At 45.4% G+C, this 14447-nt stretch overlaps 1 protein-coding gene across 1 annotated transcript in view; it reads left to right on the plus strand.

The window, feature by feature from the left end:
* Positions 1–11136, plus strand: part of ODAD2 (outer dynein arm docking complex subunit 2) — a 145880-nt gene extending 134744 nt beyond the window's left edge. Inside the window, exon 20 of the mRNA XM_040434342.1 lies at positions 10778–11136. Coding sequence (XP_040290276.1) covers positions 10778–10891 — 114 coding nt within the window. The 3' untranslated portion in view covers positions 10892–11136. The remainder of the gene's footprint in view (positions 1–10777) is intronic.
* Positions 11137–14447: the final 3311 nt, after the last annotated feature.

Below are 14447 nucleotides of genomic sequence, written 5' to 3' on the forward strand. Positions count from 1 at the left end.
GAGCAGGACTTCACAGGGGGAGTGAAATTGAGCTCCATGATATATAGGTTTATGTTATTGGAAGCAGGATTTCTGAGTAACAAGCAGAATAAATCCTGGCAGGACTTCTTGGAAAGACAGTGAGAGTCCTGATTACTCCGCCAACACACAGTGATTGACAGCTCTCCCTGTATCAGTGTGTGTACAAAGCAGGCGGTCAGTCATGGGCATGGTAATCAGGACTCTCGTAGCTTTCTTAGGTGTCCTGGCAGGTTTTATAGTGCTCTTAAGAGGCATTTGGTATGGGACAGGGATATGATATGATATGTTTCTTCTGAAGATGCTTTAGTTCTCCACACCTAATATAAGAAATAACCCTATATCTATAGATCTACATGGCCACTCTTTATATCTTCCCATAGGTTCTTATGACCAGGAATAGGTTTTTATATAACCAATACTCAGATATCAAGACTATCATGATCATGCCATGGAAACTTCATTAAAGGAGTATTCTCCTTATGTTGATAGGTGATAACGTCAAATTGCTGGAATAACCCTTTAGAAGAACACATTACAAACATTTATTATTTTTTCTTCAGTTTACTCTTTGTATGTGAATTTATTTTTTGTTCTTCTTTCTTTACTTCCTGAAGTTATGTCCTTAAAGGGGTTGTCCCACAAAAAATATTCTACAGTTTTCAAACCAGCACCTCCATCTGAATACTTTTGTAATTCCATGTAATTAAAAAATTTGCATAGCCACTGAGTTATTCAATAAAATGTATCTGTATAGCGCCACCTGCAGTTAGTTTTTTTACTTATTTCTTTGTCCAGCTCACTGAGAAGGTCGCACATGCTCAGTTTCATCCTTCAACTGCCTCCTGAGCTGTGATAGGGAGAGCATGGACACGCCCCCTGAGCTGTGATAGGGAGAGCTGAGACACGCCCCCTGAGCTGCAGCAGAAAAGACACTCCTCTTGAGCTTTCAGCTTGATAAAAATCTAGAAGAGCAATGAATGAGGAGATCTCTGGATCCATGTGAGGTACAGGGCTGGTTCTAGCTTTGTAAGAAAGAGAATGTCGTGTACTATATGATGTCTCCTTTTTTACATTAGTTATGGGATAACCCCTTTAATGAAAATGCTCTCCTGCACTTTCTTTGCAACAGTAGAGAGATGCTTTACATATGAGTTAATAGAGTCTGGAACCTGAGATCGGCAGTGACATCAGCAGTCCTCCACAGATAACCCCACCTCTCACTGTGACATGACCAGCCATCCCTAAATAAATTCATCCAGTCACTGCATTCTTCGTCTTATCTAGGGTAGCATGCATGCTTGGCTGAGCATACATGCTATTCTAATGGGGAGAAGGGAATACACCACTGCCAGGCCACCCTATCTCCCATGGGAACAATCCCATGGGATTTCAACATGCCCAATAGTTCTTTCCCCTGACTTTGGCTATTTGATGAAAGTCGGGAGACTGTATTACAGGAGGGACCTTATTTTGGTATACCCTGGATCAATGGGGGCCTATGAATATGTTCAATGGGAGATTTACACCAAACATAGGGCCAAGATGACATGTGAACAGACTCTAAATGTGTATGGTCAGCTCAGCAGTTATAGTACGCTTGTGCTACGTCTGTACCAAACCACAGCAACCAGGCTTCAACTTTGAAGACCACACTTATGATCGAAATAGATGTCAAGCCCCTACAGCCTATCATTTACACCCAGGCCATTACATGATGGATTTGCTTCCCTAGCACCTTCACCGCTGAATACAGAGCAGAATATGCTGTCACACATCACGAGGATCGGGAAGGCAGGGTCTGCCTTCAGTTTATGCCTATATTCAGCGTTTCAGGACTCTGAGCTATGTTTTAGCCATAAGGAAACTATGCGGCTGGGATGAGTGATAACAGATTTCCTTGTGGTTATCAGCCACATTGTCAGTATGAGTAGAAGATCTGCTATATTTTATCGGAGGGGATGGATTTCAGTGGAGCACTTAACATGAAAGAATGTTTACTGCGCTGTTCAACAGACCTGTCATTGTCAGACATGGGCCAAATATTACCTTTTTGGACAGTTTCAGAACATTCCATTAAATCCCTCAATAGAGAATGATCTGGATTACTGCTTTATCTCCTGGCTTGACTCTGTGATTGCCTACTGTGCTGAGCGCCACCTGGGATCTAATCAAATAGATCCTCCTTTGTGTGCAGACTAACCACGTTCTGCTATTCGGTGCCATGACGTGCACTGGAAGATGAAAAGCAGCTGTCCGAGCACCAAGTAGATGTTATGTGCTCAGCGTCTACAAGACTTCTATTATTCATAGTTCTCATTTGGTTGTCTACTACCCCCCCCCCCCCCCCTTCACCAGAAAGGTAGGTAAAGATATGCAAAACTTTCCAAGCAAAGTGATGGAAACTCCCACTGTCAGCAGATTTATATCTATGACCCTGGCTGACCTGTTACATGTGCACTTGGCAGCTGAAGGCATCCGCGTTGGTCCCATGTTCATATGTGTCCGCATTGCTGAGAAAAATTAAGTCTTATATGCAAATGAGCCTCTAGGAGCAACTGGGCGTTGCAGTTGTGGAGATCTCTGGATCCATGTGAGGTACAGGGCTAGTTCTAGCTTTGTTAGAAAGAGATCGTCATGTTTTATGTGATGTATGATTTTCATTTTTTACATTACTCATGGGATAACCCCTTTAAATTGGAAATGTAAGACGATGAATTTCATATAGTGAGATGAAGTATATAAGTAGTCATTCTGCCCCCATCATATACTTAATCTCGTTAGACCACTTTGGCTTTGAGTTACATTCTAGTTGAGTTTTTACAATCTCTGTGCTCAGTAATTTAGTGGTAGAAAAGCATGCATAGTGCATATTTACATGGTGAGCTAAAGCAGACCATTACGCCGTACTTATGGCTCGCTTCTACTCATAAAGGAACTATTGTAGTATGGCCTATGGTGAAGGTAAGGCAGCACAATATATGCCGGAGCCTGATACATAATTAGTCTCTTCTTTATAGCTCTCTCAAATCAAATTCTCAGACAGCAATCAGAACCAGCACTAAATATACTCTGTTTACCAGTATACATTGTGGAGTGCTGGTACTCAGGGCTGGCCTTAGGTGTTCAGGCGCCATGTGCGACCTAATCTTGTGCCCCCCCCCCCCCCCCCCCCGGTTCACCTAAACATACACAAAGAGGAAAACAATCTTTGTAACAAAGAGTTTTTTTTAATTACATATAATTTAAGTGCAAGTGCAAACAAGTACAATCATACCCAGTGTCACCCATAGCCAGTCTCCTGCCCCCCTTAATCATACCCTGCCACCTTTACCCAGTCCCCTGCCCTTCTTAATCATAACCAGTGTCACCCTTACCCAGTCCCCTGCCCCCCTCAATTAGACCCTGCCCCCCTTAAATTAAGGGTGACAGACACTGGGTATGATTAAGGGGCAGGGGACTGGCTATGGGTGACACTGGGTATGATTAAGGGGGCAGGGGACTGGGCAAAGGTGACAGGGTATGATTAAGGGGGGCAGGAGACTGGCTATGGGTGACACTGGATATGATTAAGGGCCTTATAATGTGCCAGTAAAAAGGGACCCCCATAATGACCCCCAATAATGTGCCAGTAAGTGTCCCCATAGATGCCCCCCCATCTTGTGCCAGTATCAAGTGCCTCTGTCCTCCCCCCCACATGTCCCAGTATCATCATGTGTTGGGGCAGCTGGCATGTGTGTAGATGTACACTGGCTATAACAGCTATAACAGAGTCTACAGTAGAAGTCTCATTTTTTCAGTCAGTGGCTATGCAGCTCTTATAGCTGTGTGGGTAAGTGATTTGCCTCTGATACAGAAGTTTGTGGGTTCGAATCCCAGCAGACACATCTCTCCCTCTCCTGAGGATGGCAATACAGATGACTATGCCTGGGATTTGTCGGATTCGAATCTTGTAAATGAGAAGTGTGCAAGTTGTGACACTATACAGTAGTAAGGGAGCTGCTGGGAGGTGAGAGCTGTCCTGCATGTTGTTAGTCTGTGGTGTTTGTGGCACAGCTTGCACACCCCATTAGTACCTGCTGGTACTAATGTGTATAGTTGGGTCCAGAAGTATTTGGCCAGTGACAAAATTTTCATGAAGTACCCTCTGTCCACCAGCACAATGGATTCATGGTGGGATTGGAGTGAAGACTTTCAGATCTAATTCAAGGGGTTTTAGGGTCAGACTGGCTAACCGGAGTACCAGAGGATACTCTGGTGGGCCCAGGCTCTCATACCATAATGGGCTGCCTTTTGGAGCCAATCACTTGCCACTAAGGTCTATTTCCTTGATTTAAAACCTATTACATGTTATTGATGAACCCCATTCCAACACTGCAGCCATTTTTACATAGTCCCTCCATTTTCACAGGCTTAAAAGTAATTGGACAAACTAAGATAATCATCAATATTAGGGGGCATTCACGTAGCTGTGTGTATTTTGTGGTCTGCAAAGTGCGGATTTGCAGAATACGGAGGACGTCCATGTGGCATCCATGTTGGATCAGTTTTTTTTGCGAACCCATGGACTTCAATGGGTCCGTGGTCCGATATTTGTGCTTTCTATCTCCGTATGTCCATTCCAGAAAGGATAGAACATGTCCTATGCTTGGCCGCAAAATGCGGTTGACGGACCCATTGAAGTTAACAGGTCCACAAAATAAAAAGACGCATCATCCATATTTTGCCGATCCACAAGGATTATTTTTAATACTTGGATGCAAGTACACATGTAGCAAAGCTTCTTAACCATTGGCATGTTACGCTATTAACTTATTATGCCATGGTGCTGTACGCTAGTTGCATAGTGTGGGTGTTAACAAAGAGAGACATGTCAGGGCTTATCATATAAATCACATTGGTGCGCTATGCTAAAGGTATAGCGCGCCACAGTGTTGCACATAAACTTTGCTGTATCTGTACTTTACAGTCTATGACTTCCTTACATCTAGAATACAAGGACATCACCAGATTATCCCATGAAAATTATTTATCACCTATTCGCGGTATCCCCTACGATCCTGAGAATGAAGGGTCCCCGAGTGCTCTCTCTGAATGGATCAGTAGTGCACATCTGTCCACTGCTCCACTTACTTCCATAGGAGGTAGACAGCACTCCATCAGTCCTATAGAAGTGATAATGAACAGTGGACCGACCTACTCATTACCGCTCCATTCAGAAAAGGAGACTCGGACTAGTGTTGATCGAGCACCAAAGTGCTCTGGTGCTTGAGTAGAACACTTTGTGATGCTCAGTTGCTCTACAGAGCACCAGAGCACAATGGAAGTCAATGGGAGAACCAGAGCATTAAACCATGCACCCCCTGCTCTGAAGAAGGGAGGGTGTCTGGTTCACAGGAAAAGGTCAGAAATTGATGGAAACACCACTGAAATGGTTCGGGAACAGCATGGGGAGGATGTCTGGATGCATCTTGGACTCCCAGGTCGCTGCTGGGAACGATGTTGTCCGAGTTGTACGCCACTTTTACAGGCTGACAATAATACGCACAAAACCGAAGATAAAATCGATTTTAGAGGAAAACTTGTTAGGAAACATTCTTTCCTGTATATTTACTTGTATATAAAGTGCAAGTGCTGCCAAAAATTACAAGGAAGAGGCACTCCGATATCACATAATGGAGGGCCTCATTCACATTGTGGTACAATTGTTCATGTAGTGGGACTCCTACACTCATAAAACCTATGCACTAAGTGAAAGGGATGCCAAAAATTACAAGGAACCCGCACTCCAATACACCCTTTATTACACATAAAGGAGGGCATCATACACACCCTTGAATAATTATGATTGATGGCCTGCTGGTGACCCTCAAAAACATTAGGAGCAAGGGCCTGCTGATCTGACCATCTAAAACATTAGGGGCGAGAGCCTGCTGCTGATCTGACCATCTAAAACATTAGGGTTGAGGGCCTGCTAGTGACCCTCAAAAACATTAGGGGTGAGGGTCTGCTGCTGAGCTGACCCTCTAAAACATTAGGGGCAAGGGCCTGCTGCTCATCTGACCATCAAAAACATTAGGGGCGAGTGCCTGCTGCTGATCTGACCCTCTAAAACATTAGGGGTGAGGGTCTGCTGCTGAGCTGACCCTCTAAAACATTAGGAGCGAGGGCAGCCTAATAAGCATGTTGATATGATGGAGGAGGAGGACGAGAAAAGTAAGATTGAACAATATACCCTTTTTTTGTGGTGGAAGGGGTGCATGGGAATAAAGTGTATTCAATACACCATAAAAGCCACATTTAAAGTGTCTTTATGTTCAGCCGCTTTCCTCTGGTAGAGTAGAGAAGTCAGGGGCAATCCAGGCCTTGTTCATTTTGATAAGTCAACCTGCATTTTCAGTTGACAGGTGGATGCGCTTATCAGTTATTATGCCCCCAGCCGCACTAAATTCCCGCTCTGACAAAACGCTGGCGGCAGGCCAGCACCTCCAAGGCGTAGAGCGCCAGTTCGTGCCACGTGTCCAGCTTGGACACCCAATAGTTGTAAGGCACAGAGGGATTACTGAGGACGCTGACACGGTCTGCTATGTACTCCTTCACCATCTTCCAAAACCTTTCCCTCCTTGTGACACTAGGCCGCGCATCAAGATGAGGGTGCTGGCGGGGTGTCATGAAACTGTCCCAGGCCTTGGAGAGTGTTGCCCTGCCTCTGTTGGAACTGCTGTGTGTTCCCCTCGTCTCCCCTCCTCGGTTGCCCAAGGAACTACGTACTCTGCCGCCAGCATTGTCAGTTGGACATTTTTGGAGCAATTTTTCCACAAGGACCTTCTGGTATTGCACCATTTTGCTCGTCCTCTCTACCACAGGAATGAGAGATGAGAAGTTCTCTTTGTAGCGGGGGTCGAGAAGGGTGAACAACCAGTAATCGGTGTTGGCCAACATGCGTATAACGCAAGGGTCACGGGAAAGGCAACATAACATAAAGTCAGCCATGTGTGCCAGAGTCCAAACAGACAAGACTTTGCTGTCCTCATCAGGAGGATGACTCTCAATCTCCTCATCCCCTTCCTCCTCTACGGCCCATTCACGCTGAACAGATGGAATAAACCTGCTATGGGTACTACCCTCTGTAGCGGAGGCAACCGTCTCCTCCTCCTCATCATCATCATCCAATTCGCGCGTAGAAGACGAACTGAGTGTGGTCTGACTATCACCCTGTGTACTGTCTTACCCCTTTTCCACCTCTTCCACATGCAAAGCGTCCGCCTTCATTGTGAGCAGCGAACGTTTCAGTAGACACAGAAGTGGGATGGTTACGCTGATAATAGCGGCATCGCCGCTCACCATCTTTGTTGATTCCTCAAAGTTGCGTAAAATCTCACAGAGGTCAGACATTCATGCCCACTCGTCGCTTGTGAAGAGCGGAAGCTGACTGGAAAGGCGACGACCATGTTGCAGCTGGTATTCCACTACTGCCCTTTGCTGCTCACAAAGCCCGGCCAACATGTGGAACGTGGAGTTCCAGCACGTGCTCACGTCGCACAACAGTCGGTGAGCTGGCAATTGCAAGTGCTGCTGCAGCGTTTCCAGACCGGCGGCAGCTGTAGATGACTTTCGGAAATGGGCACACACGCGGCGCACCTTCACCAGTAGCTCAGGCAAATTGATGTAGGTTTTGAGAAACCACTGAACCACTAAGTTGAACATGTGGGCTAAGCATGTTATGTGTGTGAGCTTGCTGAACTCCAAAACCGCCACCAAGTTACGGCCATTATCAGACACAACCATGCCTGGTTGTTGGTTGAGTGGCGAGAGCCACAGCTCAGTCTGGTCCCTTATACCCTGCCACAGCTCTGCGGCGGTGTGCTGTTTGTCACCTAAGCAAATTAGTTTCAGCACTGCCTGTTGCTGCTTCCCCACTGCAGTGCTACACTGCTTCCAGCTACTGACTGATGGCTGACTGGTGCTGCAAGATGAGAATTCAGAGGTGGAAGTGGAGAAGGAGGTGGAGGAGGAGAAGGGGGGTTGCAGCCACTAATGTAGGTGGTGGCGGAAATGCTGATGGAAGTAGGGCCCGCAATCCTTGTCTTCGGTAGCACCTGTGCCATCCCAGGGTACGACTCGCTCCTGGCCTCCACAACGTTCACCCAGTGTTCCGTCAGGGAAATGTAGCATCCCTGGCTAAAAGCACTTGTCCATGTGTCAGTCGTTAAGTGGACCTTCCCAATAACTGCGTTGGTCAGGGCACAGGTGATGTTACGGGACACATGCTGGTGTCAGGCAGGGACGGCACACCGGGAAAAATAGTGATGGCTGGGGACTGAGTAACGAGGGACAGCCGCCGCCATCAGGCTGCAGAAAGCCTCAGTGTCCACAAGCCTAAATGGCAACATTTCCAGGGCCAGCAATTTGGAAAGGTGCGCATTTAGTGCTATGGCCTGTGGGTGGGTGGCTGGGTATTTGCGCTTTCGTTCAAAGGCCTGGGGTATGGACATCTGTGCACTGCGCTGGGACACAAAAGTGGATGTGCTAGCTGATGGTACTTGCAAAGGTCCAGGTGCAGGGTGGGAGGCATCCGGGCCTGCGTCTTGGACAGGGGATTGGCCTGCACGTAACACAGGGGAAGAGGAAGCATTGGTGTGACCCTCAGACACTGATTGTGAACCCAGGCGTTCGGCCCACCTATTAGGGTGCTTTGATGCCATGTGGCGGATCATGCTGGTGGTGGTGAGGTTGCTAGTGTTCACGCCCCTGCTCATTTTTGTACGGTACAGGTTGCAAATGACAATTCTTTTATCGTCCGCACTTTCCTCCAAAAAGCGCCAGACTGCGGAACACCTACCCCTTGGCAAGGGAGATTGCCACAAGGGGGTACTCCGGGGAACAGTTGCAGGCCTGTTTGGTGTGGCCTGCCTTCTCCCTTTTGCCACCCCACTGCCTCTTCCAACTGTGTCTCATCATCATCATCCACATCGTGAAACACTAATTGTCGTTCCCCACCGTCATCTTCTTCTGACTGTGGATGCTCAAGAGTTTGGGAATCAGTGCACAAGATCTCCTCATGTCCCTCTTCAAGCGTTCTTTTCGAAAGGCCCAAATCAAGGAATGGCGATGAAAAGAGCTTCTCGGAAGATCCGAGTGTGCTATCACTTGTTTGCCAAGACTCTCCATTGTGGGAGGAAGGAAGATCAGGGTGAGGATTCTGTTGACCAGACTCTTGGCTACTGAGACTGGACTTTGTGGAAGACAGGGTGGTGCTTAACCGACTGGAAGCATTATCTGCTGCAAGCCAACCGACCACCTGGTCGCACTGGTGTGACTTTGAGAGTGGTATCCTGCTCCGCCCGGCAAACAGGGACATGAAGCTAGGTATCGTGGATGAGTATGTTTCTTGTGCTCTGGCAGCAGGCACAGTTTCACCGTGCTCAGGGCCACGGCCTCTGCCTGCACCATCAGCAGCATGGCCACTTCCCATCCCTTACTGCTCGCCTTGAGCATATTAAATGGTAAAGCAGTAGCGCAGGTTTTGTAAGTGTATGCGCAAAAAAATTACACTGAATGTCACAGATATTTAGGATGCACAAACGTTATACAGGAGATGTAGCGCAGGTAATGTCGCTGTCAGCAGCGGCCAAACAATTGTGCTGAATGTCACAGATATTTAGGATGCGCAAATGTAACACAACAGATGTAGCAGAGGTTGTGTCACTGTCAGCAGCGGCCAAACAATTGCACGCAATTTAGCGCAGATTGCGCTTATATTGCAGCCAGATAAAACAATAGTCCTTAAAAGTACTTTTGGGTTTCTAACACCTTTCAACAGTAAATCCTGCTTGAAAAAAAAAAAACAATTCCTGCCCCTACACTATCTCTCCCTTCTGCTGCAGCTCTCCCTGACTTAGACTGAGCTGAACCACGTGTCATTGGGTGCTATATAGCACCCGATGACGCGTTCTGGCCAGCCAATCACTGTAATGCCAGTAACCAACATGGCTACGGCATTACAGTGAGTGCCAATAGTTCCCCGCACGTTTATTGGCTGCGTAGCTTCGCGCTCGAGCACACGTGGTGTTCAGCCGAACACCGCGATGCTCTAGTCACTATCAGGGACCCCTTGTTCTACAGATTGTATGATGTCCCAGTGGTTGGACCCCCAAAATCTGATATTTATCAATCATCCTGTAGATACATTTTTGTGGGATATCCCCTTTAAGTTGCTTTGCCAGGTCTTTGCTGCCGCTGCTTTCAGTTGCTGCTTGTGTGTGGGTATTTTAGCTTAATTAATGGTGAACCTCAGCTCCTGTATATCCAGTATATTATAGAAAGAGCAAGGTAATCCTAGGTTTTGTCATAAAGTTGGACGACTACCAGTTATGTCAGTAGCATGTCAGCCAGAGTCTTTCGGCTGACTCCATCATAAGCATGCACACATCCAGCATGACCAGTCTCTCTTTCTGCCAGAGTACACGTGAGAATTTAGGACTGGTCACACCGTAATTGCCAAGCTCGTATGTGTACAGTATAGCCTGCTTTGGCTTTCTAGATGTTATTTGCAATTAATTTCCTTCAGAAGAAGTCCTGACGTTGATGATGGTTCTAATTTTCAAAACATTGAGAATGAATAGTCAAACATTCATTTGTAGAAGGTAGAAGACCAAACTTGACATTCTTAGCTTTAGGCTTCTCAGCAGAGTGGATGAAATCACGTTGTATGTAATATCCGTTATACTAATGGTTCGCATTGTTTTTCTTGTCCTAGCTTCTCATAGACATGGTTGGCTCTGCTGATGCCGTTCTCCAAGAAGCCGCCGCCGGTTGTATCGCCAACATACGTCGCCTCGCTCTGGCCAATGAGAAAGCAAGATATGGCTAACCTTTAAAGAACAAAGAATATTTCTATTTTCTACTCAACTTCACCAAGAAATCCCTAGCTGGTTTTTGAGGACACAACCAATCAATTCATACGGATATCACTGCAGCACCATCTGTAATATTAGATGTTCATTCTTCCTACTGTACAACATGCCTGTCTGTCCTGGCTATAGGCAAATGCCACTTTATAATAGATTGGGTTGAAGTCAGGTCTAATATGTTGCCTGTGCTAAACTTGTAGATATGATTCTGACATCAGCAGTAAAAGTAATGAAAAACTGGAAGTCTTAAGTGTCCTTGTCTCAAAATGTGTTGACTGCTTCACAGCGAGTTCCAAACCTGGATCATATAAACCTGTCATTGGTCCGTGTTTCATATTTTGAGATCCACAAAAAAGTAAAGTAAGTATAGATCAGAAGTGACAGCTGGCGGCACTGAGAAAATAAAGAAGTGACCGGCTGGAATGTCCGCATCATTCCAGTATCATGGCGTCATGTCTTACCATGTTACTACCACATCTAATTATAGTAAAATTAGGTAACATATCGAATATATACTTCTACTGGTTCATTACATTCTACAAATATGCAGCTGAACAGAACCTTATTATGCCGGCTGTACAGATATAACAGGGTCTATGTACTGCCAGGACAACTGTATATATTGCATTGATCCATGGAAGTTATTTTTCCTTCAAATTTGGCTTACATACTCGTGGTAGACATAGACCATTAGAAACGTTACCGCACACCATACGTATATTTGTTTCAATGACAGTTGTGTCTCCCTGAGCTCATACTCAATATTCCACACTTCCACCAAGAATCAAAACTGAATCTGTGCACCATCATTTTAGTCTAGATATTTATTTACAAATTAAATAATCTGGTATGTTATGGGGACTCCAAGCAGGGCTGCACCTAGCCTTCTGGCTGAGGCGAAAACTGAAATCACTCCACCCCCAATCCTTGGGATAGGTCATCAATATCTGATCAGTGGGGGTTCAACACCCAGCACCCCTGCTGATCAACTGTTTTAAAAAGAGGTAGCGCTCCATGTGGGCGCTACTTCCTTTTCATTACACTGCCCGTCGTCTTGGAGATGCAGTATAATTACAAGTACCCATTCTATACTCATGAATGGAGCGAGTACTTGTACTATGCCGCCACTGCAAAGGAGACGGCGGGCAGTGTAATGAAGGAGAAACGTCGCTAGCATGGAGTACCGCCTCCTCTTCAAACAGCTGATTGTCGAGGGTGCTAGGTATTAGACCACTGCCAATGTGATAATGTTTACCAATCCTCAGGATAGGTCAATCCTCAGGATATTGCCTGCACAACACCTTTTAAAGGGGGTTTCTGAGATTTTTTAACTGATGACTTATCCTCTGGATAGGTCATCAGTATTTGATTGGTGGGGTTCTGACAACCAGGACCCCGGCCGATCAGCTGTTCAAGAAGGCACCAACGCTCCTGTGAGCGCCGCAGCCTTCTCGCTGCTTTTCCTAGGCAAGTGATGACATGTTCATCGGTCACATGGCCTAGCAGGAGCTCAGCCCCATGGAAGTAAATGTGTCCTAAATATCTGGATATGAGTAGTGCTCTTATTCTTGATATATACAGTACAGACCAAAAGTTTGGACACACCTTCTCATTCAAAGAGTTTTCTTTATTTTCATGACTATGAAAATTGTAGATTCACACTGAAGGCATCAAAACTATGAATTAACACATGTGAAATTATATACATAACAAACAAGTGTGAAACAACTGAAAATATGTCATATTCTAGGTTCTTCAAAGTAGCCAACTTTTGCTTTGATTACTGCTTTGCACACTCTTGGCATTCTCTTGATGAGCTTCAAGAAGTAGTCCCCTGAAATGGTTTTCACTTCACAGGTGTGCCCTGTCAGGTTTAATAAGTGGAATTTCTTGCCTTATAAATGGGGTTGGGACCATCAGTTGCGTGGAGGAGAAGTCAGGTGGATACACAGCTGATAGTCCTACTGAATAGACTGTTAGAATTTGTATTATGGCAAGAAAAAAGCAGCTAAGTAAAGAAAAACGAGTGGCCATCATTACTTTAAGAAATGAAGGTCAGTCAGTCAGCCGAAAAATTGGGAAAACTTTGAAAGTAAGGGCTATTTGACCATGAAGAAGAGTGATGGGGTGCTGCGCCAGATGACCTGGCCTCCACAGTCACCGGACCTGAACCCAATCGAGATGGTTTGGGGTGAGCTGGACCGCAGAGTGAAGGCAAAAGGGCCAACAAGTGCTAAGCATCTCTGGGAACTCCTTCAAGACTGTTGGAAGACCATTTCAGGGGACTACCTCTTGAAGCTCATCAAGAGAATGCCAAGAGTGTGCAAAGCAGTAATCAAAGCAAAAGGTGGCTACTTTGAAGAACCTAGAATATGACATATTTTCAGTTGTTTCACACTTGTTTGTTATGCATATAATTCCACATGTGTTAATTCATAGTTTTGATGCCTTCATAGTCATGAAAATAAAGAAAACTCTTTGAATGAGAAGGTGTGTCCAAACTTTTGGTCTGTACTGTATGTATATTACTTATATCCAGATATTTAGGACACTGGTGTTATCTCCTATATAGAGAATAAGAAGATGTTGACACAAATACACACTTACACCGATAAACACATACACACTAACACACACTTATTTACTTACAGGCTGCAAGTGCATAATCTGGTACATGATAACCTCTTTCCAACAAAGCTAGAACCAGCCCTGTACCTCACATGGATCCAGAGATCTCCCCATTCATTGCACCAATTGTTCGGCTAGATTTATTTCAACCTGGCAGCTATGGACATGTACCCTTTCTGATGGCAGTGTCCTTTTAATGATCAAAAGTCCTATGTATACAATGGTAACAACAAAGATTATCACAAAATTAAAAGTGGACATGCATATGTTTTGCATTGATGGAGGCCGAACTTTCAGAATCATTTCTTCTGTTGAGGACATAGAACCTCATGACTCACGGAGTCTGATGCTGTATCTTGCACACCTTAACATGCAGCTCTGGTGCACAAGGTTCATGAAGTGCCAGGGTCCAGAACCAGCAATATTAAGGATGTTTGCCTACACAATAGGATTGGTATGAAGAGTGACAAGATAATAAAATCATGAGTTTGCCATCATTACTGGCCAACAAAGAACTCTAGTTCCATTAGACAGCCCCAAGCTTAGTATTAAGCAATCATGGCTTGAAGAGTCTGCCCCCAATGCAGCTAACTAGGCTGCAGTTCCTATCGGTGGTGCAGGTGGCCCAGAAGATTTCCAATAGCTGTACCTCTTTGTGAAATCATTGCTAAAAATTACATTAGAGTACGGAATGTAGTTGTAGTGAAGCGCAGAAACCACAGTGTCCACCATGCTGCAGGTACGGGGCTGTCTATCCTGTGTGACATGGAACATCTGAGCCCCATTTTGTACGGCTACTCTACAAAACTTCCTGCCCTTATGAGCGGGTTCATGTCTTACTTAGAATAGTCTACCTTCTCTGCTCCTGTGCATCACTGTACCAACATG

The sequence above is a fragment of the Bufo bufo genome, chromosome 5 (assembly GCF_905171765.1).
Source record: "Bufo bufo chromosome 5, aBufBuf1.1, whole genome shotgun sequence".
In the NCBI taxonomy this organism is placed as follows: Eukaryota; Metazoa; Chordata; class Amphibia; order Anura; family Bufonidae; genus Bufo; species Bufo bufo.